General features: G+C 40.1%; 2 protein-coding genes across 9 annotated transcripts in view; one reads left to right on the top strand and one right to left on the bottom strand.

The window, feature by feature from the left end:
- The window catches only part of ofd1 (OFD1 centriole and centriolar satellite protein), a 101,082-nt gene extending 77,310 nt beyond the window's left edge, over positions 1-23,772 (top strand). For 5 of the 7 annotated variants that reach the window (XM_059968027.1, XM_059968032.1, XM_059968025.1 and 2 more), the window contains 5 exons: positions 8,237-8,377; positions 17,558-17,745; positions 18,260-18,424; positions 22,043-22,110; positions 23,515-23,772. In XM_059968027.1, coding sequence (XP_059824010.1) covers positions 8,237-8,377; positions 17,558-17,745; positions 18,260-18,424; positions 22,043-22,110; positions 23,515-23,557 — 605 coding nt within the window. In that variant the 3' untranslated portion in view covers positions 23,558-23,772. The remainder of the gene's footprint in view (positions 1-8,236; positions 8,378-17,557; positions 17,746-18,259; positions 18,425-22,042; positions 22,111-23,514) is intronic. The other 2 variants (XM_059968031.1, XM_059968029.1) reach the window with 2 other exon arrangements.
- A 610-nt stretch (positions 23,773-24,382) lies between these two features.
- Positions 24,383-26,543, bottom strand: part of LOC132393154 (proteolipid protein DM gamma) — a 182,934-nt gene continuing 180,773 nt past the window's right edge. For both annotated transcript variants that reach the window (XM_059968040.1, XM_059968042.1), the window contains one exon: positions 24,383-25,726. In XM_059968040.1, the coding sequence (XP_059824023.1) occupies positions 25,574-25,726 (153 nt within the window). In that variant the 3' untranslated portion in view covers positions 24,383-25,573. The remainder of the gene's footprint in view (positions 25,727-26,543) is intronic.

Below are 26,543 nucleotides of genomic sequence, written 5' to 3'. Positions count from 1 at the left end.
TCTCAAACCATGCCCTCTGGTACAGGACTCTCCCAGCATCTGGAACATATTTCCTGTCTCTATCTTGTCCAATCCCTTAATAATCTTATATGTTGCAATCAGATCCCCTCTCAATCTCCTTAATTCCAGCGTGTACAAGCCCAGTCTCTCTAACCTCTCTGCGTAAGACAGTCCAGACATCCCAGAAATTAACCTCATGAATCTACGCTGCACTTCCTCTACAACCAGAATGTCCTTCCTTAACCCTGGAGACCAAAACTGTACACAATACTCCAGGTGTGGTCTCACCAGGGCTCTGTACAAATGCAAGAGGATTTCCTTGCTCTTGTACTCAATTCCCTTTGTAATAAAGGCCAACATTCCATTAGCCTTCTTCACTGCCTGCTGCACTTGCTCATTCACTTCAGTGACTGATGAACAAGGACTCCTAGATCTCTTTGTATTTCTCCCTTACCTAACTCTACACCGTTCAGATAATAATCTGCCTTCCTGTTCTTACTCCCAAAGTGGATAACCTCACACTTACTCACATTAAACGTCATCTGCCAAGTATCTGCCCACTCACCCAGCTTATCCAAGTCACCCTGAATTCTCCTAACATCCTCATCACATGTCACACAGCCACCCAGCTTAGTATCATCAGCAGATTTGCTGATGTTATTCTCAATGCCTTCATCTAAATCGTTGACGTAAATTGTAAACAGCTGTGGTCCCAATACCGAGCCCTGTGGCACCCCACTAGTCACCACCTGCCATTCCGAGAAACACCCATTCATCGCTACCCTTTGCTTTCTATCTGCCAACCAGTTTTCTATACATATCAATGTCTTCCCCCCGATGCCCTGAGCTTTGATTTTACCCACCAATCCCCTATGTGGGACCTTATCAAATGCCTTCTGAAAATCGAGGTACACTACATCCACTGGATCTCCCCTGTCTAACTTCCTGGTTATATCCTCGAAAAGCTCCCAACAGATTAGTCAAGCATGATTTACCCTTGGTAAATCCATGCTGGCTCGGCCCAATCCTATCACTGCTATCTAGATATACCACTATTTCACCCTTAATAATGGACTCTAGCATCTTCCCCACTACCGATGTCAGGCTGACAGGTCGATAGTTCTCTGTTTTCTCCCTCCCTCCTTTCTTAAAGGTGGGATAACATTAGCCATTCTCCAATCCTCAGGAACTGATCCTGAATCTAAGGAACATTGGAAAATGATTACCAGTGCATCCACAATTTCCAGGGCCACCTCCTTTAGTACCCTAGGATGCAGACCATCTGGACCTAGGGATTTGTCAGCCTTCAGCCCCATCAGTCTACTCATCACCGTTTCCTTCCTAATGTCAATCTGTTTCATTTCCTCTGTTATCCTATGTCCTTGGCCCATCCATACATCTGGGAGATTGCTTGTGTCTTCCTTAGTGAAAACAGATTTAAAGTATTCATTAAATTCTTCTGCCATTTCTCTGTTTCCCATAGCAATTTCACCCAATTCATTCTTCAAGGGCCCAACATTGTTCTTAACTATCTTCTTTCTCTTCACATACCTAAAAAAGCTTTTGCTATATTCCTTTATATTCCTGGCTAGCTTGCATTTGTACCTCATTTTTTCCTCCCCGTATTGCCTTTTTAGTTAAGTTCTGTTGTTCCTTAAAAACTTCCCAATCATCTGTCCTCCCACTCACCTTAGCTCTGTCATACCTCCTTTTTTTTTTAATGCTATGCAATCTCTGACTTCCTTTGTCAACCACTGTGGCCCCTTTCCCCCCTTTGAATTCTTCCTTTTCTGGGGGATGAACTGATTTTGCAGCTTGTGCATTATTCCCAAGAATACCTGCCATTGCTGTTCCACTGTCTTTTCTGCTAGGCTATCCGTCCAGTCAACTTTGGCCAGCTCCTCCCTTATGGCTCCATAGTTTCCCCTGTTCAACTGCAACACTGACACCTCTGAGCTGCCCTTATCCTTCTCAAATTGCAGATAAAAACTTATCATATTATGATCACTACCTCCTAATGGCTCCTTTACTGCAAGATCACTTATCAAATCCTGTTCATTACATAACACTAAATCCAGAATAGTCTTGTCCCTGGTCGGCTCTCATACAAGCTGTTCCAAGAATGCATCCCGTAGGCACTCTACAAACTCCCTATCGTATGGTTCAGCACCAACCTGATTCCCCCAGTTCACCTGCATGTTGAAATCCCCCATAACTACTGCGATATTACCTTTGCCACATGCCGATGTTAACTCCCTATTCAACTTGCACCCAATATCCATGCTACTGTTTGATGGCCTGCAGACAACACCCATTTGGGTCCTTTTGCCCATACTGTTCCTCAATTCTATCCACACAGGCTCTACTTCTCCTGACCCTATGTCCCCCTTGCAAAGGACTGAATCTCATTCCTCACCAACAGGACCACCCCACCCCCTCTGCCCACATTTCTTTCCCTACGATAGCACGTGTACCCTTGTACATTAATTTCCCAGGTCTGATCTCCCTGCAGCCATGTCTCCGTTATCCCAACAACATCATAGTTATCCATTTGCACCTGAGCTTCAAGCTTATCCGCCTTATTTCTGACACCGTGCATTCGGATATAGAATTTTTAGCCCATTTCTCCTCTCTCTGTTTGAATCGCTGCCTATTGTGCTTAACCCAGCTCCCCGAACTCCTTTCGGGCTATACGCCCCTAGAATTTTGTTGTCCTTCCTAAATTTACTTATTCTTTCAACAAATTTAACTCCATGTTCTGTCAGTCCATCTCTCTGTACATGTGTCCTCCTTATCACTTGTTCCGCCACACCTTTCTCTACTACACACTTAATATTCCGGAACAGTGTAGTCCCAACCTGTCCTTTGTTCTTTCTCTCGCTATCCTCTCTCACATTCTGGATCCCTGCCCCCTGCAAATTTAGTTTAACCCCCCCAAGAAGCACTAGCCAGCTTCCCTGCAAGAATGTTAGTACTGCTCCAGTTCAGGTGTAAACCGTCCCTTGGGAACAGATCCCACCTTCCCTGGAACAAAGCCCAATTATTTACAAACCTGATGCCCTCCCTCCTGCACCATCCTCTCAGCCACGTATTAATCTTTATAATCTTTCCGTTCCTTGCCTCACTCGCACGTGGCACAGGTAGCAATCCTGAGATTGTTACCCTGGAGGTCCTGCTCTTCAGCTTTGCACCTAACTCCCTGAACTCCCTACGCAGGACCCCCTCACTCACCCTACCCATATCATTGGTCCCTACATGGACCACAACATCTGGATTCTTGCCCTCCCTCTTGAGAATAACCTGTACCCGATCTGAGATGTTTTGGACCCCGGCACCAGGGAAGCAACATACCATCCGAGACTCCCGATCTTCTCCACAAAATCTCCTATCTGCCCCTCTGACCATAGAATCCCCTATCAATACCGCTCTCTTCTCTTCCTAGTCGAGGGCCCAACCTCAGTGCCAGAGACAGGACCACTGCAGCATGTTCCTGGTAGGTCATTCCCATCAACAGTATCCAAAACAGTATACTTATTTTTGATGGGAACGGCCACGGGTGCTCTTCTCTCTTTGTCTGCTCCCCCTGCCTCTTTTGACTGTCACCCATTTGCCTACCTCCTGTCTTTTCAGTGTGACTACCTCCCGATAACTCTTATCTATCTCTGCTTCTGCCTCCCGAATGATCTGTAGTTCATCCAGCTCCTGCTCCAATTCCCTAACTCAGTCTGATAGGAGCTGCAGCTGGATGCACCTGTTGCAGGTGTGGTCATCAGCGACAGCTGTGTTGACCCTGACCTCCCACATACTGCATACAGAGCACACCACTGCTCTGTCTCCCCCATTACCTGATCCCAGATTAGTCAGAATAAATGAAAAGCACGTACTCAGGATCACTGATGTCTTCTTGCCGAAGTCCTCTTGCGCTAAAGCTCAGCACTCTGCTCCTGCAAACTCCGCTGCCCGCACCGACGCTGCCTGCTCCTGAAAGTGGGCCGCTTTTTAAAGCCTGCACCTGCCACTGACGTCACCCGCCCTTGCGCAGCTTTACCTTCCTCCTCAGGTACTCTCCAGGTAGGTCCGAGGGTCTCAGCCTACCTACAACGGCTGATCCTCCGATCCTCCGATCTCCAGTCATCTATTGATCATGAACACTCCTTACTCCCGCTCTGCTGCCTGCACCGGTCTGTATGGTATGGTTTTTGCCAGGATTCTGACTCACCAGCAATTGGACTTTCCAGATACAAGAGTATTTTTACTACAATCATTTGAAACACCTTGACTGCACACAGGTTTATGTATAGCTAAGACACCTTAACTAATTATGTGACTTCTAAAACCAGTTGGCCGCAACAGTGATGATTTGGTGTGTCATATTAAAGAGGATGAATACATGTACAATCAATATTTTGTGTTTTATATTTGTATTTAATTTAGATCACTTTGTAAGATCTGTTTTCACTTTGACATGAAAGAGTCCTTTTTTGTTGATCACTGTAAAAAGAAACCAAATTAAATCCCTGTGATTCAACGTTGTGAAACAATAAAACATGAAAATTTCCAACGGGGTTAAATTCTTTTTATGGGCACTGTATATTCAATTTATACTTTCCTACAGTTAATGGATGAAGGGGTCGCGTGTTAAAGTTTTAATGCTGAGATACGACAGCATCACAACATGTTCATATCCTGAAAAGCTGAATAAAATATAGGGAATTCAACAGGACATGCAAAGGAAATGGGATTCACTGTTCTGTAACTATTTAGTCTCTTGACCTTCCTTCTACGGTATCTTAATGCCTGATATTCCCTGATTGTCATATCTGTGTGAACAGAGTTATTTAGCTTGGGCCCACCTCCCTTATTGCTGATTGCTCTGGTCCTGAGGGGTACTGCTTGTCACATACAACATGTCAACTACTGTTTTGTCCGTAATAACTGGATCATCTCATTGGTGGGGCTGTAGGATACGATGTGGATGTCTTTTGCATTTGTATTTCTTCAGGTCCAATTTTACCTAGGCTTTGGGCTGTTCCAGGCAAGTTGCTCCTTGACTGACTACAGAAGCTTGATGACTGGTTATCAAATCTATCCATACTATGCTTAGACCTTAACAGTCACAGATTTGCGGATACTGATTGTTATGTTTCAATGGTAGACCCAACTGTCTTCCTCAGGCACAGGTTTGTCAAATGACAAGTCACCCTAGAGACACCTCCTTGTATATCCTGTTAAATGAGCACAGGCATAGGTGGGGCTTAATGCTCAATCCTCATTGGTGGGATCTGAATTGCATATTCCTAATTGGTTAGTTTGAATGGGCTTTGTTCTGATTGGTCATTTTCCCCCCTTTTTTATGTTAAAATCTCTTTAGGAATGTATGATCCCAGGCTGGAGCTATCTCTACACTCTTAGAACCTACATTTAGGTCTCCCACATGCTCCATCTCTTGTGATTCTCTAATCTTTCTCTTGTAGGTATTCTCTTCCCTGCCAAGGAAGTTCACCTCATCAAACTTCAGTGTACATGAGCATGATAGGCTGTTTTCAGTGATCCCACTTTGTTCAGCTCTCAAGTTTTTTTTAAGGCCCCCTAATGTTCTGCTATTATGGTCTTTAATGGCCTTCAAGTCTCACCAATATATACTTTTTTTGGCATGATGTTAGAGGAATGGAGTACACAACTCCCTGGCACAGTTCTTTCGGTCTTCTAGGTGCCACTTTGCTTAGACTTTTTTCTAATTGTGTCCTCACTTTTTACTATTAACTGACACCATATTTTTGGCAATCTCATCTTTGCTTTTCAGTTAAGCTGCCACTCTGGCTCAACAACCGTACTATCTAGAGGTTGTCTTCCACTCTATTCTTTTTTCAATTAAGTGCATGATGTAACCATTTTTCTTGAATACTTCTCTGATGTTCTTGCACTCTTCCTCCTTTCCAGTTCTAGTTGTGCACAAGGTATTTGCTCTTTGTGTCATGCCTTGAACAATGCCAAGCATTCTCTTCTTTGGATGTTCCTTCCTTACACAGTTGTAGCTGAGACGTATTTCAGCTCTCTGAACTTCTTCCTCATCCAAGTTATTATTTTGATGAAATGGAATCTTTCTATTTTAGTTTAGTTTTCTCATGAGGGACTCCTGTCTCCATATTATCTTATGTCCTTGGGATCAAACCACATCTAATTCCTAATTCCTGGGAAACACTGAGCATTTAAGATTCTAAAACACTGATTTTGGAGTTTTCCTGTAATCCATTACTCACTATTTCACTTTGACAAGTCCATTGAGAGACTGCAGATTTTGTATTAGTTTCTGGCAAGTTTTGTCTGATTTTGTGCATGACCTACCAGCACATATTTTTTTTACAACTTATGAGATGTAGTCTTTTAGATCTTGAAAGCATTCCCTCTTTCTGTTACTGCAGGCAAATCCCCAAAAGGTGTGGATGCCAAGGCATAAAGAATCGTTTTCTTTCCTATTTGATACATTCATGAATTCCATTGAGTTTCTGTTGCCAGAAATTGTCGACTTGGGCAATTGCCTCTGAGTTATTCAAGCAGTTTCTTTGCAAATCCTGCATTTGAGGCACGGAGTTTACGAAGAAACTTGAGTGTCCCAGAAGCATATTTGTAATGCTCATGGGTGGTGGGTGGATATTTTTATAGCCCACCCAGTTATCTGTTTGTGGATGGAGGTCGGGGAGTAACTGCCCCGGTTAATAGTAAATTGTGTGAAGGTTCAACACACTTGTCCTATTTCAGGGATTTCCTGGGGTCATCATTTAAATATAACATTCCTTACTGTTAACAGCCCTGGTCTCCAAGTTCTGCAATTTGTCTTTTGCACTCACTATCATCTCCCACTACATTTTTACTTTTGGAGAACCTCAACTGTGACCTTTGTAATATTCCTTTCTTTCACTGCAATTTCTGGCTTGGTTCTCCCCCTTTCGCATTTGCTTGACATTCCTGCTAGTTTTAGGTGAATGCCTTTACCTCACATTTATACAGAAACAATATTTTTACACCTTTTCAATCATCCCTCCATTGAATGATTAATTCACTGTCTATTGATAAAACTCCTGCAGTCACACAGCATATTGCTGTTGCTCTTGCCTCAGATTTTGGCTAGGATTATGCCTGCAGATATCCTGAACCCATCCCTTTTCTACCTTTGGGTTTCTGGCCAAGTTGATCTACCTGATTTAAGGCATGCCTCTGGTTGCCAGTTACACAAAACACTATTCAGCTGCCAGAACTTTCAGCTTTGCTAATCATTCCGTCTTCATATAATTAAGTTCATGATCAGTTCTTATTTGACTGATCATGATTGGTGTCTTGTGCATCACTTTATATACTACCAATGTTATTTTTTTATGTTGATTTAATTTGTAACAGATGCCTAGATTATTATTTTCTATAGAATGTTATGTTTTCAATCAATTCATAGGTGCAATATTCCCTTGTGTATCATAATCTGTTATTCAGGAGACACTGACACAGAAATACATCTTTTACTTCCCCTTTTAGCCATTTGTGTTCAGGAAGAAAATTCCCTAACCTATCTTAATCTTGTTTTTTTTTCTTCATTTGTCAGGTATTATCAATTATAACATACTAATTGCATGACATGTTTGAATATTCTTTGAATTTTTTTAAACAGAGGAGTGAAGGGTTAAGTAAGTCATGTAAGCAAGTTTGCAGCTGTTCATTACCTCATCATGCAGCTGGCAAGGAATTACCATTACCATTACTTGTTCGATGAAACTTAGGGTGACTGAATGTCTGAGAACTTTAAGGTGAAGGTTCAGTGTAGCAATCTCCAGAGAATCATCATTCTCACTGCAGTTACAGGGGTAACCCTTGTAGACTTAACATGTTAAATGAAAGATGAAGGCAAACACAGATGTGCCACTGTTGAAATAAACATGCAGACAATGGAGAATAACTAATAGGAAATGTTTTGCTCTAGAGACTTCCAAGACAGATGTCTAGGGATATTTATGCTGGTTAAAAAGTAAAATACATTTTCCTGTTTCCCAGGCATTTGAAATCTGAGGAAGTTTCCTGGTTATATATTTATCGAAGATTAAAATTCTAATTTGTTTGATAAAGGAACAGTAGATGGGCCTTTTAATGGGTAAAAATGATTCTAATTAGAAATTTATTGTTTTTGCTTCTGTATTTTCTGTGTCATTATATGAGTCATATAAAAGTGCCTTTTGTGTATTTATTGCAGTGCAAGAAGGTGTTTCAAAGCTTAACAAATACTGGGAAGAAAATGAGGATAAAAGCTCTGTTTCTTCACTACACCAAGAAATAATTTCCTCTCCAGCAGATGCTTGTGAGTTCCCATCATCATGTGGTATGTTGTGTACAAGTGAGTGTAGACCGTTTTAGCTAAAATGGTAGAGTTGCATTTAAAAAAAATTGAATTATTATTATGTTTATTCATACTAACTTTATCAATATCTAATAGCACTTTCATAATACTATTCTTTTATTGCAAATGTACATATTATAAGAGGTTATAAATATTTTTATTTCTCTTGCGTTTGACACTCATGTACGATTCGGATTATTCATCTTCATACAAAAAGCAGGAAATCATTTAGGAAACACAAAGTACACTGCAGATGCTGTGGTCAAATCAACACGTACAAACAGATCTGTCCCTCCCCACAGACCTTTCACCTGGTACTTATCCCTGCAAGTGTAAGTGCTACACTTGTCCCTACACCTCCTCTCTTACCACCATTCAGGGCCCCAAACAGTCCTTCCAGGTGAGGCAACATTTCACTTGTGAGTCTGTTGGGGTCGTCTATTGCATCTGGTGCTCCTGGTGTGGCCTCCTCTACGTCGGCGAGACCCAACGCAGATTTGGGGGACTGCTTCATCGAGCACCTCCGCTCCATCCGCCACAACAGACAGGATCTCCCGGTTGCCACCCACCAACTCTGCTTCACATTTCCATTTGGATATGTCCATACATGGCCTCCTCTACTGCCATGATGAGGCCAAGCTCAGGTTGGAGGAGCAACACCTCATATACTGTCTGGGTAGTCTCTAGCCCTTTGGTATGAACATCAAATTCTCCAACTTCCGGTAATTCCCTCCGTTCCCCCATCCCACTTTCACTCTGCCTCCTCTTCCAGCTGCCTATCACCTCTCTCATGATTCTGCCTTCTTCTACCACCCATTGTGCTTTCCCCTTACATTCCTTCTTCACCTCTCCTACCTATCCCCTTCCTGCTTCCCCTCCCCCACCCCTTGATCTTCCCTCTGATTGGTTTTTCACCTGGCACCTTCCACCCTCCCCCCACCTTCTTTATAGGGCCCCTGCCCCCTCTTTCTTCGGTCCTGACGAAGAGTCTCAGCCCGAAACGTTGACTGCTCGTTTCAACAGATGCTGCCCGACCTGCTGAGTTCATCCAGCTTGTTTGTACGTATTAATCATTTAGGAAGCCTGCTCAGCTTCCATAGGTGGAATGGATTCTGAAGACTTGAAGAATGGACAACTTTGACCCATAATCTCTCTGGTGCATTTTGCTAAACAACTCATGATCAGATGTTTATATCATACAATACAGAAGGTACAGAACATATTTTTAAAAAACTTATAAACAAAATGTGAGTTGCAATGATCCCAAATTTGTGCTAGCAATGTTTAGTATTTAAATAGATACTTTATTGATCCCCAAGAAAATTACAGTCACAGTAGTAGCATTACAAGTGCACAGATTTATAAATATACAAATACTAGGAGAAGTAAGAAAGAATAAAAAAATAAGTTACATTTAACCGTCTAACAGAGGGGGTCATCACTTACCTGGCTATAGTTGAGTCAATATAGAGCCTAATAGCCAAGGGTAAGGATGACCTCTTATAGCACTCTTTAGAGCTGTGCAGTTGTCTTAGTCTGTTACTAAAAGTGCTCCTCTCTTCAGCCAAGGTGACATGCTGAGGGTGAGAAACATTGTCCAGAATTGCCAAGATTTTTCGTAGGGTCCTTTGTTCTACCACAGCCTCCAGTGTGTCCAGTTTCACTCCTATAACCGAGGCAGCCTTTCTAATCAGTTTGAACCTGTTGGCATCACCCTTATTGATGTCATTGCCCCAGCGCACCACTGCATAGAAGATTGAACTGGCAACAACAGACTGGCAGAACATGTGAAGAAGAGGCCTGCATGCTCCAAAGGACCTCAGTCTCCTCAGGAAGTAGTGGTGACTCTGACCTTTCTTGTAAACAGCCTCTGTGTTGATGCTCCACTCAAATCTGTCATTCAGGTGCCCTCCCAGGTACTCGTAGGTCCTCACCATTAATAGTAACAGGGACCAGAGCAAGCTTAGTCTTCTACCCTTTGACAAAGTCCTCCACCAGGGCCTGTATTCTTTCTCCCATCCTCCCTTTATACATGCAACTATTGCTGAGTCATCAAAGAATTTCTGCAGATGACATGACTCTGCTGTATCTAAGGTTTGAGGTATACAGAGTAAACTTTAAGGGAGCCCTGTGGGACTCCAGTACTGCTTATGGCCATTTATCGAGAACACAATGGAAGTGCCAACCTGCACTGAATGGAGCTTTTCCCCAGCAGTGAGAACTGTATGGTACTGAAGGCACTAGAGAAATCAAAATCATGATCCTCACTGTGCTGCCCTGCTTATTCAAATGGGACTAGGCTCTATTCAGCAGGTAGATGATAGCTTCGTTGACTTCAATGTGCTCCTGGTAGGCAAAGTGCAGGGGATTAAGGGCTGATCTGACCAGAGGTTGTAGGTGAGCCAAGACCAGCCTCTCTAAGGTCATAATGACGTATGAAGTCAGGGCCACCGGACAACAGTCATTCAAGTCTTTCAGTTGGCCCTTCTTGCGTACTGAGACCACACATGATGTTTTCCCACACTATATGTGGACCCAGTATCCAAGAAGGCCCAAAGCAAAGTCCTTATTGTCTGGTTGCTCTGTCCTTACACATCATGCAGTTTGTTTGGAATGGACATAAAGGAAGATCTAAGCATATCTGAGTTCTACAAGCTTGATACTTTAGTTGTTTTTGTGGTTATTTTTATGGTTGTAGTATTACACTGTTAGTTTAAATGTGGTTTTTGTAGAATCCTGTTAGAATTTATGACATTTTAATTATTTAACTTTTAAAGACAATCATTTCTTATCAACTATGCAAAATTTGCTTTTGTGGCCTTTAACATTATCACGGAAAACGATAGAATCAGAGAGGACAGGAAAATTTTTAATTGGGGAAAGGCAAATTATGAGGCTATAAGGCTAGAACTTGTGGGTGTGAATTGGGATGATGTTTTTGCAGGGAAATGTACTATGGACATGTGGTCGATGTTTAGGGATCTCCTGCAGGATGTCAGGGATAGATTTGTCCCGGTGAAGAAGATAAAGAATGGTACGGTGAAGAAACCATGGGTGTCAAGTGAGGTGGAGGATCTAGTCAGATGGAATAAGGCAGCATATGTGAGGTTAAGGAAGCAAGGATCAGATGAGTCTATTGAGGAATATAGGGTAGCAAGAAAGGAGCTTAAGAAGGGGCTGAGGAGAGCAAGAAGGGGGCATGAGAAGGCCTTGGCGAGTAGGGTAAAGGAAAACCCCAAGGCATTCTTCAATTATGTGAAGAACAAAAGTATGACAGGAGTGAAGACAGGATCGATTAGAGGTAAAGGTGGGAAGATGTCCCTGGAGGCTGTGGAGGTGAGCGAGGTCCTCAATGAATACTTCTCTTTGGTATTCACCAATGACAGGGAACTTGATGACGGTGAGGACAATATGAGTGAGGTTGATGTTCTGGAGCATGTTGATATTAAGGGAGAAGAGGTGTTAAAATACATTAGGATGGATAAGTCCCCGGGGTCTGACAGAATTCCCCAGGCTGCACCATGAGGTGAGAGAAGAGATTGCTGAGCTTCTGGCTAGGATCTTTATGTCCTCGTTGTCCATGGGAACGGTACTGGAGGATTGGAGAGAGGCAAATGTAAACCCCTTGTTCAAAAAAGGTAGTAGGGACAGTCCGGGTAATTATAGACCAGTGAGCCTTACGTCTATGGTGGGAAAGCTGTTGGAAAAGATTCTTAGAGATAGAATCTGTGAGCATTTAGAGAATCATGGTCTGATCAGGGACAGTTAGCATGGCTTTGTGAAGGACAGATCGTGTCTAACAAGCCTGATAGATTTCTTTCATATAGATGAGGGTAGTGCAGTGGATGTGGTCTACATGGATTTTAGTAAGGCATTTGACAAGGTACCACATGGTAGGCTTATTCAGAAAGTCAGAAGGAATGGGATCCAGGGAAGTTTGGCCAGGTGGATTCAGAATTGGCTTGCCTGCAGAAAGCAGAGGGTCATGGTGGAGGGAATACATTCGGATTGGAGGGTTGTGACTAGCGGTGTCCCACAAGGATCGGTTCTGGGACCTCTACTTTTTATGATTTTTATTAACGACCTGGATGTGGGCGTAGAAGGGTAAGTTGGCAAGTTTGCAGACGACACAAAGGTTGGTGGAGTTGTGGATAGTGTTGAGCATTGTCGAAGATTGCAGGGAGGCATTGATAGGATGCAGAAGTGGGCTGAGAAGTGACAGATGGAGTTCAACCCAGAGAAGTATGAAGTGGTACACTTTGGACGGACAAACTCCAAGGCAGAGTACCAAGTAAATGGCAGGATATTTGAAAGTGTGGAGGAGCAGAGGGATCTGGGGATACATGTCCACAGATCCCTGAAAGTTGCCTCACAGGTAGATAGGGTAGTTAAGTTAGCTTATGGAGTGTTAGCTTTCATAAGTCACAGGATGGAGTTTAAGAGTCGCGAGGTAATGATGCGGCTCTATAAAACTCTGGTTACGCCACACTTGGAGTACTGTGTCCAGTTCTGGTTGCCTCACTATAGGAAGGATGTGGAAGCATTGGAAAGGGTACAGAGGAGATTTACCAGGATGCTGCCTGGTTTAGAGAGTATGCATTATGATCAGAGATTAAGGGAGCTAGGGCTTTACTCTCTGGAGTGAAGGAAGATGAGAGGAGAAATGATAGAGTTATACAAGATATTAAGAGGAATAGACATAGTGGACAGCCAGTGCCTCTTCCCCAGGGCACCACTGCTCAATACAAGAGGACATGGTTTTAAGGTAAGGGGTGGAAAGTTCAAGGGGGGTATTAGAGAAAGGTTTTTTACTCGGAGAGTGGTTCGTGCGTGGAATGCACTGCCTGAGTCAGTGGTGGAGGCAGATACACTAGTGAAATTTAAGAGACTACTAGACAGGTATATGGAGGAATTTAAGGTGGGGAATTATATATGGGAATTTAATATGGGAGGCAGGGTTTAAGGGTCAGCACAACATTGTGGGCCAAAGGGCCTGTACTGTGTTGTATTGTTCGATGTTCTATAGGACTGATCCTGGGGTTAAGTCTCTGAATTGAAGAAAGGCCCAATTTTGATGGCATCAGAAAGGATCTGGCAGTTATGAATTGAGATAGGTTGTTTTCTGGGAAGTGATAAGTAGGAGGCCTTCAAAAGTGAAATATTGAGAGTACAGAAAATGTATGTCCCTGTTTGAATAAAAGGCAAAGCTAACAGGTTTAGGGAACCTTAGTTATTGAGGCCCTAGCAAAGAAAAAGGAGGCATGTATCAGCTCAAGGCAGTTAGGATCCAATTACCACTTCAGGATTATAAGAAATGCAAGGGAACACTTGACTGAGAAATCAGGAGGGCTAAAAGACGACATGAGGTTGTTCTGGCAGACCAGATACAAGAGAATCCCAAGGACTTCTATTAAGAACAAAAGAAAGAACAAAAGAATAGGAAGGTACAAAATTGATCTTGAAGATCAGTTAGTTATCTACACATGGATCTGAAAGAGATGGGGGAGATCTTAAATGAATTTTTTTTGTATCTGTATTTGCACAAGAGACAGATACAGAGTTTATAGAACTGAGACAAAAGAGTAGAGAGGTCATGGACCATATCCGGATTATGGACGAGGAGGTGTTAGCTGTCTTGTGGCGAATTAGGACGGATAAATCCTCAGGGCCTTTCGAGGCCAGTAGATAAACCAGAGAGTTTTAATAAATGGTTATTTCTCTTACTGGAGGCCTGTGACAAGTGGTCTGCTGCAGCATTGGTGCTAGGCCCATTGTTGATTGTCATCATATTAATAATTTGAATGATAACGTAAACTGAATCAGCAAATTTGCAGATGAAACCAAGATTTGGGTTGTAGTGGACAGTGAGGAGGTTATCAAAGTTTATAAAGTGATCTGGACCTGCTGGAAAGATGAGCTGAAAACTGGCAGATGGAATTCAATGCAGACATGTGAAGTGTTGCACTTTGGGATGGTAGAGCACTGAGGAGTTCAGTAGAATGAAAGAATCTAGGAATACAGATCCATAATTCCTTGAAAGTGGTATCACTGATAAATAAGGCTGTAAAAGGAGCTTTTGGCACATTGGGCTTCATAAATCAGAGTATTGTGTGTAGCTGTGGTCTCCTACCCACAGGAAAACTATCGGTAAGTTTGAAAGAATGCAGGGAAAATTTATAATGATGTTACTGGGACTTGAGGACATGAGTTATAGGGAAAGGTTGAATAGGTTAGAACTTTATTCATTGGAGTGCAGGAGAACGAGGGAGGTCTTATTGAAGTGTACAAAATTGAGGGGCACAGTTTGAATGTATGCCAGCTATTTCTCCTCAGATTTGAGGTCATAAATTTAGGTTAACAGGTGACTCAGAGGATGGTGTGATTGTGGAATGAGCTGCCAATTTAAGTTGTAGATGCAGGCTCAATTGTAACATTTAAGAGAAGTTTGGAAAAGTACATGGCTGGGAGATAGGTATGTAAGGATATGGATCAGGTGCAGGCAGATGTGATTGGGCAGAAGGCCAGGCCAATAAGTTTATAGTAAATTTATTATTTAAGTACGCTACAAAGATAAGGAAATAGGATAGAATTTGATGAAAACTATACCAAGCAAAGAAGGCCTGTCAAAAGCCTATATGCAAAAGAAGCGAAACTGAAAATAAAAATATTGAGAAAATCCGTTGTAAAGTGTCCTTGAAAGTGAGTCTGTAGGTTACAGAATCAGTTCAGAGCAGTGGTGGATGAAGTTATTCACACTGGTTGGAGCCTGTGACTGTAGATTACTATCCCTAAATCTGTTGGTGTTAGGACCCGCAGCTTCTGTACCTCCTGTCAAATGGTACTGTTGAGAAGAGGGCGTAGCCTGGACTGCGGGGGTCTTTGATGGATGCTGCTTTCTTATGTTAGCACTCCATGTAAATATATTCAGTGGTGGGGAGGGCTTTGCCTGTGATTGACTGGGCATCAGTGTTTGCATACCAGGCTGTGATGCAACCAGTTAAAATACTCTCCTCTGTGCATCTATAGAAGTTTGTCAAAGTTTTTGGTGTCAAAGTTGTTGTGCCTTCTTTGTGATGACACTTATGTGATGTTCCCAGAACAAATCATCTGATATGATAATACCAAGGAACTTAACTCATGGACTAGTAGTACTTTAACATTCTGAAGACTATTCAACCAATACATTTAATTTGTAATTGGATCTGGGTTTCAAGTTATTACCTTAATAATCAATTGATTTGAGGGCAAATGAAGGGTATCTAACAAATTTTTTTAGAATGCAAACTTTCAGAAGATTTTGGGGGTCACAATGCAAAAATCTATAGGTGGCATATGAATATAAAGTTAATGATAGCAAAGGCAGAGTACTATAGATGCTGGAAATGAAACCGGAGTTCTGGGAATATTTGATATATTACGAGTATTTGTGTGAGAGGATGAGTCAATATTTCAGGTCAGTAGCCATGCATGAAAACAATAAAAAGATGGAAATATACCAAATTGACAGAGGCAGGAAATAATCAAAGTTAAGGTCTGGTGTAGGGTGGGTGACAGGAGAAATTAAATAACAAAAAGAATGATAGTACAAGATAAAAGTAGAAGGCAGCAGGAAAAGTGAAGAACCTGAAATTTTTAACATTGAATTAAGAGGGCAGCATTTTGCATAATCAAAAGAATAGGCACTTTCATTCTACATTATGTTTTAAGATGAAGGTCAAATAAGCTGATACAGCTTTTGGATGTTTCAGTTTGTCAGAAGTGATATAAAATAGTGTTAGTGTAAGAATCTAAGGCAGAAAGACCTCTGGGCACCCTGCAGCAAAGACCATGTGCCATCTATCTGTTTTATCACCAAGGGCCTTCAGTGCTTTAAATGCAGATACATTCAGTCATTATGTACTGACATTTAGTAGGAATCTATTTCTGAAGTTTAGCCATCTTCTTTGTCAACTGTAATGTAGGCATGATACAACCTTCCCTCCTTGATTATCCCAGGCTTGTAGCAATTAATGTCTTTGTTAGTTCTTTCAGACAGGAAACTAGTGCAGTCAACAGCATGGCTTGCACTTTCATCTCCTATTCTAAAACGTATGTTAATACTGCCAATTTCATTGTAGTACAAAGGATTTTTAAGAAAATATGCTACTGTAACATCATTTTCCAAACCTGCAACTTCTACCAACAACCAAACCAAGAGCTGCAGGTGCCTGGGATCCACCACCAAACTCCATCTTGACTTGGAAATATACAGCTGGTCCCTTGTTGTTGCTGGACCAAATTCTGGAATTCCTTGTCCTAAAAATGTTGATGAAATCTTCACCAACACAATTATTACCTTCTCAAGAGGGAACAAGTGCTAGCCTTGTGCAGACTTGTAAATCCACAACACAAAATAAGAGCTACGTTCAGCAGGTTATGTTAAAAAGTAACTACCAGTATGTTAGTTCTTCTTTCCTTTACAAATGTTAACTCATCTGAGCATTTCCAGAATTTTCTATCTTTATTTCATCTTTTACTACTGTACTGTTAGAAAGCTTTCTTCTAAGAGAAATCTTCAAAGCAGAATTCTATTTCTTAACTTTGTGCTATCGTTTTATATGTCTGTGTAGCAATGTGTGTCAAGTGACAACATAAAAAAAAACAGTCACAGGCTCTTTGGGTTCACAATACCCCATTACCTCCATATGCAATTGTATTTAATGGTGGCTTTCTGCAACCCAGTGGTTTGCAATTCTTCAATGGTTCTTTGCTTCAGGAGTATTTCTCTTATAATTTGGCATCTAGTGTGAGCAGAAAAATATTTTTGAAATCAGAGTTGTGCTAAATTAGTTCATCTTGGATCCTTTGCTCCTATAAAATTTAAATGGACATGCTGTTGGTTTGTATATAAAGGTATAGACATCCATGGAAGAAGTAAAAGTTGATGAAAGTTTAGTGTGGATATGTTGTCAATACAACAAGCTGACAAATAATCAAAGCAGACTTGAAAACAGTCAAGCTGTGGCCACTTTTTTAACCATTGTTTTCAAGGCATATAATTGAGTTTTCTTTTCTTTGGTGGCAACAAATAAGGTATCCACAAGATGTGTTCTTTGGTTTGAATATGATGAGCTCAAATTCAAATTGAGAAAATAAATCCATTTGTGTGGCTCCTAATGAGATTCTTATGATACACAGCTGAAATGGAATGGATTGAAGAAGTGGAAAAAACCAGAGGAGAGGAAGAAAGCAAAGAAAAGGGAAATCGAGGTGTAGAAGAAAACACATGGCACGAGCAGAGACAAAAGGGGGAAGAGAATCAATGTTTGGAAAGCGAGGAGTCAAGTGAAAAAGAAAAGGAACAGGAACGACTAGAACAAGAAAAGGTGATAACATTGTCCAGAATGCAATTTTGTATTTTGCCTATTTCTAATATTGTTCTTGTACATTATTGCTATTATTGGAAAGCATTTCAGAGAAAAATAACTGACTGACCTTTAACTCGCCCAGCTTATAAAGAATTGAGAAGCAAGTATGAACAGTCTAAAGTTAATGTAAAGGACAGTACAGCTTGAGAAATTTTAAAATTCTTCTCTGGAAGCATAATAATGGCCTTATAGTTAAGCTAATGGATGACAATAATTGTGCAAAAGGCAGCCATAAGTATAGATAGATGTTTGCAGACAGTGAAAGATGGAGACAAAGGAAGTGACTTGGAATGGAAGAATTTGTGTGATGTCTTTCATGGATTGTTGCTGTCGTCTGCATAAATACTTCCAAGGTTCAAATGATCAAAACCAGTCCTTTTTTTTCCCCCTCTTAAAACTTGTGATTCATAATAGCATTTTTGAGATCCCAGTAATGTAGGACGTAACATTTTCAACTTTTTTGAACTTGAAGGGTGAAAAGCTAATGATGGATCATGATAGACAAAGCCCAGAAGAGCATATTCCAGAAATTGTAGAATTACCTGTATCAAGTGTGGATCCACTGGAGAAATATATGAAACTAATTCAACAGCAGAAAGAAGAAGAACAACAACAGAAGGAAGAACAGCAGGAAAAGGTAAATCTGTTGGATTAATAAATGAATGTCCAGTTTATGGGTGGGGTAGAGGTGAGAGATTTCTTTCTCTTGAGAGTTGGTCAGTGGTGGAATCTGTCAAATTCAACTTTCATTCCATCTCAGAAACTATTGTGTTATCAGTACCAGGCTGATTTAATAATAGATTTATATTTTATTCTGAATTTTTTGGGTGGATATACATAATTAGGGTTAGCTGTGATTTAATTAGTTGATTTTCTGAAAATACCTAAAATCAGAATCAAGTTTATTATTTCTGACATACTGTATGTCATGAAATATTAAGGTTTGTGGCAGCAGTACAGTGCAGTGCAAGATGTAAAAACTGTTGTTGCTGTTGAGTGCCGTCGAGTTGTTGTCGACTCATGGTGAATCTATAGTTGTCCATCGGGTTTTCGTGGCAAGATATGAAAGTAGATTGCCAAGCCTTTCCTCCACGCAGATACTGCTGCTGCCCAGGTTGGGCTATAGGTTACAATAAATAAATAGTGCAAAAGAGAAATAGTGAGGTAGTGTACATGGATTCATGGACCGTTCATAAATCTCTTGGCAAAGAAGCTGTCCTAAAATGTTGGGTATTGTTTTTCAGTCTCTTCTCCTTCCTCATTAGTGGTAGTAGTGAGAAGGTGGCATGTACCGAATTGTGGCTGCTGCCTTCTTGAGGCACCACCATATGAAGATGTCCTCGATGGTGGGAGGTTGCGCCATGATGGAGCTGGCTGTCTATAATACCATATCAGACAATGATGCAACCAGGCAGAATACTTTGCATTGTACGTCTTCACAAAGTTGCTAATCTTCTTGTTACATAACAAATCTCCTCAAACTCGTAATGAAGTATAACTGTTGGCATGCTTTCTTCATGATTGCATCAATGTGTTGAGCCCTGGATAGAACCCTTGAGATATTGACATGCAGGTACTTGAATCTGCTCACCCTTTCCACTGCTGACCCCTCAATGAGGACTGGTATATGTTCTCTTGACTTCCCCCTTCCTGAAGTTCACAATCAAATCCTTGGTCCAGCTGTTGAGTGCAAGTTTTTTTTTCTTAGATACAGCACAGAATAGGCCCTTGCAGCCATGCTGCCCCAGTAATCCCCGACAACCCTGATTTAACATTAACCCAATCACGGGATATTTTACAATGACCAATTAACCTAACCGGTTCATCTTTGGGCAATGGAAGGAAACTGAAGCTCCCGGGGAAAACCCACACATTCCACGGGGAGGACGTACAAACTCCTTACAAAGTAAGGCGGGATTGAACTCCAAGGCCCTGAGCCGTAATAACATCATGCTAACCGCTGTGCTACCGTCACACCAAGTTGTTGCTATACCAGTCAACCAACTCTATTTCGCTCCTGTACACTTTCTCATCCCTCGTGAGATTCTGTCAACAACAGTGGTGTCATTGATGAATTTATAGATAGCTTTGAGCTGTGCCTGCCACACAGTCATGTGTGTAGAGAGAGTGGAGCAACATGCTAAGCACGCACATCTGTGTTAATCATCAGTGAGGAGATCTGCACTGACTGGGCTCTCCTGATCAGGTAGTCAAGTATCCTGTTTCAGAGCTCCAAGTTTAGAATCTTCTTGGTCAGTAGTGAGGGGATGATGGTTTTGAATGACAAGCTGCAATCAGTAAGTAGCAGTATGACATGTGTATTGCTGCTGTCCAGGTGTTCCCAAATATATTGCATCTGATACTTCACAGTTACTTCTGATGTTACACAACATGCCTTACTACTAAGTTGGAGCTAAGGTAAAGCAGAAAATATTCAAAGTTGAGATTTTCCTGGAGATTTCTTTATAGATTTAGAATTTGCAATTGTGTTAGTGCAGTCCACACTGGAAAAGAAAGGTTGAGGAAAAGAAATTAATGAAAGCTTATTTTGGTTAAAAATCTGAAAAGCTATATTCATTATTCTTTTTTGTAAGTCGATCAGTATTTCAGTAAGCTTTTGCATATGTTGGAGAGGAGTATTCTTTTTTCCATAGTATATTTGCCAATTACACCACTATTAGTAGAATCTTAGATGGGAATGAGGAGGCTTACAGGAGTGAGAAAGACTGGCTGGTTGAGTGGTGTCACAACAACAACCTGACACCTGATAACAGCAAGACCCAGACTATGAACTGCAGGAAGGCAGTCGGGAGAACACACGCAAGTCCTCATTGAGCAGTCAGCGGTGTAAAGGGTGAGCAGATTTAAGTTCCTGGGTGTCGACTTTTTGAGGATCTTTCCCGGGCCCAACACATTGATGCAATCAGGAGGAAGGCATGGCAACATCGTTAGGAGTTTGAGATTTGGTATGTCACCCAAGACTCTTGCAAATTTCAATAGATGTAGAGTGGAGAGCATTCTGATTGGTTGCAGGTATGGAGCCTTCATTGCACAGGATTGCAGTAGGCTGGCTATAGAATTGGCTAACTTCGCTCTCACAACGCATCCCCCCCCCCCCCCCCCCAACATCTTCAAGAGACACTGCTTCGAGGAGGCGGCATCCTTCATGAAGGACCCTCACTATCTGGGACATGATTTCTCATTATTACCATCAGGGAGCAGATAGAGGAGCCTGAAGACTCACAGTCAATGATTTAGAAAAGGTTCTTCTCGTCCTTTGAATGTACCATGAGCCTAACCTCATTATAGCTTTTTATTTGTGCTATTGATTTTAATAATAGCTTTTTGTCTTTGCACTCTTCTGCAAATATGTACGTCAATGATAATAAATCTGATGCTGATTCACATGTATAACTGATGTTCAAGTTGATCATTTGGTGACCAATCAGATTCAGTTTGTACTTCTTGGGCATGAAAGCATGCTGATGCCTAGAGTGTGAACAGCCTGCCCTTCAATCTTTGCTGTCCTTTTATAAGGGAGCCAGCGTGACCTGTTTGAAAGGGATAAACTACTATTTTTAATATGGATGTAATAGTGGCAGATGTGAAGTTGTTGGAGGCAGTTGAAAAAGAACCTGAGGTAAATAATTTTACAGATTTAGACCTAGATTGTGTTTGTTATGGAGTGAATGTAAATGGGGAAAAATGGAAGTGGCAGTTTAAGGTATTAGGTATGTCATTTGTATTTTTCTGATTTTAAATTACTTAAATTATTTCTCTATCACATCTTTATCTGTTAGCTGCACCTTCTCAACATTATTTATCTTGAAACATTGTCAGCCTATTTGCTGATAAAATCTTTTCTATGAAGTTTTTCCAAGCTCCTGTTGCCTTTTTTATGCTTCAATCTCTTGGCTATGCTTAATCTCCTTATGTCATTAAGCATTCTTCATCTCAGCACTGGCAACTGTGCCTTCAACTATTCAAACATTATGGTCATAAAAATCTTCCTCTTTCATCTTCTTTAAGCTCTTATTTAAGTTCCATCTGATTGATAAATTTCTTTGGTGAGACCCTCCTAATACCACCTCCTGTTTTGCTATCAGCCTCTTTCACCTTGATGCAGCACCATTAAGTCTTTTCCTACATTAAAGGTACTCAATGAAATTGACCAATGGCTTGGCAGGAGGGAACATGTAGTAAAGGTGTATTTGTACAGTGACATATCTATAATCCAATGATTATATAACTTCAGAGTTCCAAGAAGGAAGTAGAAGAAGAGAGTTTGTCACTCCAAACACTGTCTGATGGGAAAACTGGCAGGTAAGGACAAAGCCAGACAACTTCAAAATATGAAGTTATTTCTCACTTTTTCTGTGTTCTTTCAGATCTTTTCAAAACCATTTATGTTCAATTTAATCCATTGCAAATACAATTAGAATGAGTATTGACTGTCAGAAGCAAACATTTTTATGCTATGAAACAAATTTAATAGGTATTATCCAATTTTACAAAGTTTCAAATAGTTAATTTAATAATTTGTATTTGGCATTTTGCTTTTGAAATGCCAACAGAAAGAAGTCTCTTAAAACTATAACCACATTGGTCAATGAAGGAGCTTAACCCCCCCAAAATGCCCGTGACTACCTTTGGCAGTTCCCAAAGCCAAGGTTAGAGCTTTGCCAACATTCAGAAACATTCATAAGTTATTTAAATTACCACAAATTTCAAGATAGATCTTTTTTAAGCAAATTAACCATAGTGATTTTAAATATGAAAGCTAAATGTAAAATAGAAAAAAATGCCTTTCCTTCTGCCTTCCAATTTTCTTCTTTATAATCCACATTGAAATCATTGACGACTCAGATCCTGAGACAGGCGTGACTTGCCATTTAATTCTGTTCCTTCCATTTCCAGGTTCTATGCAGGCACACAGGAAAAACATGAAGGGAACTGATGGGTTCAGCCTTTCACTGTACATGCTGATAAGCTGGGGACTGATTGCACTTTTCCATTGCTCAGCGTGATCTGGGATGTTGGAATTGCGCATTCATAGCTCATACTAGTGTATAAAATGGAGCAAATGTATGCATTATTTCCATGCTCTTCCTCACATCAGTTCACCGAACCAAAGCACGAATCACTGAGGGATTTGGCACCATGCTGTTAGGAAGACAATGATTTGCATAGACATTGTTTTGATAAATGTACATCTTTTCACTGACTTTCATTTATTTCACTAGGTAATGGCCTCTGGCTGTGGGAGAGCAGTGAGGCATGAAAAATAGAGTAGTATAGCACAAAAACATGAGGCCAAATCAAACTGCTGCACATGATCCATATCCCTCGTTGCCTCTCTTTAGTAACTTGAGATAGTTAAATTCCCCAGGGCCTGATGATATCTATCTTAATCTTATGCGGTAGACCCAACAGCACCACCACCTTGATTTCATCATACTCAAGATTACTAGCATACCCCATTGTGATCTCCCTTTCTACCTGATGAATTCCAGTAAAGGAGTACTCTTGCCCACGTTGTCCTCACAGTTACCAGGCTCTCATTTTTTTTTTTTGGTAACATCAAGCCTTGATCAATGAGAATAGGAACTTGGGTTTTCAGGATTTTATATTCGAGTACTACCAAATAAACTGTTTTACTGAGCCTATATCCACAGTAAATGTTGGTGCTTGCCCACTGATTTCTTACACTAGCTTTATTTTTTACAGCCCTGCAGCCTCACATGAAGAAACTGATGATACATTCTGGTGAATTTGCCATAGCAACAGCCCTTTAATATGGATCCATCACAGAATTGATTTAAGCTACATTCAACATTTTTAAATAAATTGTTTATTTGAAATTTTATAAATCTTATGCCTTATGACAGTTTTTCCAAAAATACTTACCCTGTTGGTAATTTTTTTTAAATTGTAAAGGTCCTATAATAAGAGAATGATTGGCAAATAAATTTAACCTCATGCATAGCTGGACAATCTTGAGAGATTTTAATTTATTCATTTAGATTTGAATTCTCAATTACTTAGTCTATCAATAGATTTATGTTTGCAGATGGATTGACTTGCCACAAGTTGGTGACAACAGGAAAATAAATGCAGAGGAAGCTAATTAAAAATGGTACACAGTTCAAGAAAGAAAACTGATATAAGCATTTTAAAAACAAGGTAATAAATTGAAATATTAAATCTGGAGATAAGACCAATAGCAAGCTAATGCATTTCCACCCCAGAGTGTTAAATGATTGCTTCAGCTGTAATAAGTAATTAACTATTGAAAGGGAACTATAGGAAGCTGCTTTCACTTACAATAGAAAATATCAAGTTTACTATAAGATTATAAAAGTGGTAAGTCATAGAAAATTATTCTACATGATACAATTTCATTAGATAAAAATGTTTTGCTTAAGCAACAAAGCAGTAATGTTCTGTTATAGTAACAAAACCTTAATTCTTAATTCAAAGAAAGCATCTCAGAAACACACCCACATGCTTAGCTTATCCAACAATACATTTAACTGTATTGCCTTGGAAACAAAGAACTTAGAAATGCATAATGAAACTACTTTAAACATTTGAACAGTCTTAAGAGCTTTTAATCAATTGTTAATGAGTTAGCACAGCTACTAAGAAAATTAAAAACTATATTTCCACAGTCTTGAAATAAAACCTTTTTTTTTCCTTTTTCCTTGCATGTATTTTAAACCTGGTTAAACTTGCACATTGATTTGACATAGAGATATATATTATAAACATTAATAACAAATGGAAAATAAGAAATTAAATGTCACACAGCACCTATCAGGTTGACTGTTAGTGGAATTTGTCATAGGTAGGTAGTTTTCCGGGCCAACAGTATGAAAGATTTTACTGCAGCACTTAACAATAAAACAATGTTAGATACAGAAATTAAAAAAATCTACAAGCATTAATTTTTTTTGCCTGTGTTTATCAATATGAGAATGTTTAGTAAAAAGATTCTAACACCTTAAAAACATTTTCTGTTTTTAAAAAAACTGTACCAGATGTGACACTATTCCCCTTACGGCACTGGGCGTGAACTAGAACTATATATTGAATGGTGCTGGTTAACTCCAACTATAGTAAGCTTTCTAAAATTAAACTTTATATTTAATATAAAAGAATGGTTAACATGTTAGATTACATTTATTTTCTATTTGCATATTAGCAACACTGAAAATATTTGGGCAAGATATATTAAAAAACAGTTATAATTAGACTATCTAGAAACTTATATTTGCTAATGAAAGTGTAAAGGTCCTGATCCACAATAATAAAGCGGGAGATTACTGTACACAGAAAATGTAAGGGATCCACTGCAAGACTATTAAACATGTGGTGGTATCTGCTTTGATTTCAGAATTTAACTTTCATCCTTTTCTACTAACTTTCTTAGTGTGCATTTCCTTGCAGTGCATATATAATGTAGGTTGCAGGTGTGCAGTAAATTTAGTTCATTCACGGGGAAACAAAATTTTCAGCTAAGACTAATAATAACTTTTCAAATGTTGCCCCCCCCCCCCACTGCAATTTCAGATGGAATGAAACCGTAAAACAAGTCCTCTTTCCTAAGAGGCTTTTCAACTGAAAAAATCTGTAATACAAGAATTAATGCAAACTGATCATTGTAGATGTTCAGTTTTGTAATTAGCACTTTCATATCTGCACTACACAGCAGCCTAGAGATTTGTCATGGCTGCTAGATTATCTGTTGAATGGCTCTGATGGTAAACGTTGGACTGTATTCCTCTTATGTGTAAGAATTCAGTCGCTCTTTTGATCGGGAGGCATGGATATCGTGGAGTTCCTGCTCTTCCTTCATTTTGAGATCTTGATATATTTGCATTTTGCATGCATCCTTCAAGTACGCCCAGTTTGCAGACAAAATCATGAGGAAATGGATCTGGAAGAGAAGGGTGAGGAGGATGGCTAGTAAGCATGTCAAGATGCATATAGCATGCTGCTAGTCTGATTACTCTGAGCTTGTTATTAAGACATTGTTATAATGAAGGGTAACATTAGTGATAGTGACATTCTAGATAATAAGACAACCTCAGTGTTATTTGGGATCACACAAAGACAGCTATGAACACATATCTTTGATATGAAAGCTAATTTATGAAGAAGTGTCAGAAAATAAGTCCTAGAAAATGGTTTATTTTCTGCTTCCTGAAAATGTTTGAAAATCATGAGGCTTTGTTTTTTGCAGATGTAATTTTCTCTGTATGTGTATGCAATATCATAAGCTATAGTTGATCCTTATCTCCTGAATAAATCCTAGAATACTGCAGGCTACATTTTATTTGAAACATGGATACCAAAAGAGCCTGAACATGAAGTTAAAGAGATGTAAAGAGCATGCAACATCTAGCCGGCATATCTGCAAATTATAGGTAAAACAAATGTCCTAGAGAAGATGTATCCATATTTCTATCAGTGCCTGCAACCCTTGTAACAGCTTTCAAAAAAATTTACCAGTAAGAATATGCTTTTATCTTTTGAATGCTTTAAATGATAACTGGTTGAAGAAAACAATTAATCAACTCTTCAATTCTTAGAACTTGTGCCAAAATTGGGAGTATTATTCCACAGACTAAAGCAATCATATCTTTCAGTTACCAGTGTGCTTAATGACTAAAATGCTATGTGCTTTTCCACTGGAAGGCCAGATTCAAAGGAGGTGATGAGGTCTTACAGAGGTGGAAGGGAGTGGTTCTAGG

This window comes from Hypanus sabinus, chromosome 4 (genome assembly GCF_030144855.1).
Source record: "Hypanus sabinus isolate sHypSab1 chromosome 4, sHypSab1.hap1, whole genome shotgun sequence".
Classification (NCBI taxonomy): Eukaryota; Metazoa; Chordata; class Chondrichthyes; order Myliobatiformes; family Dasyatidae; genus Hypanus; species Hypanus sabinus.
Note: the sequence above shows the minus strand (reverse complement) of the source record. Positions and strands in the feature narration are given on the sequence as shown.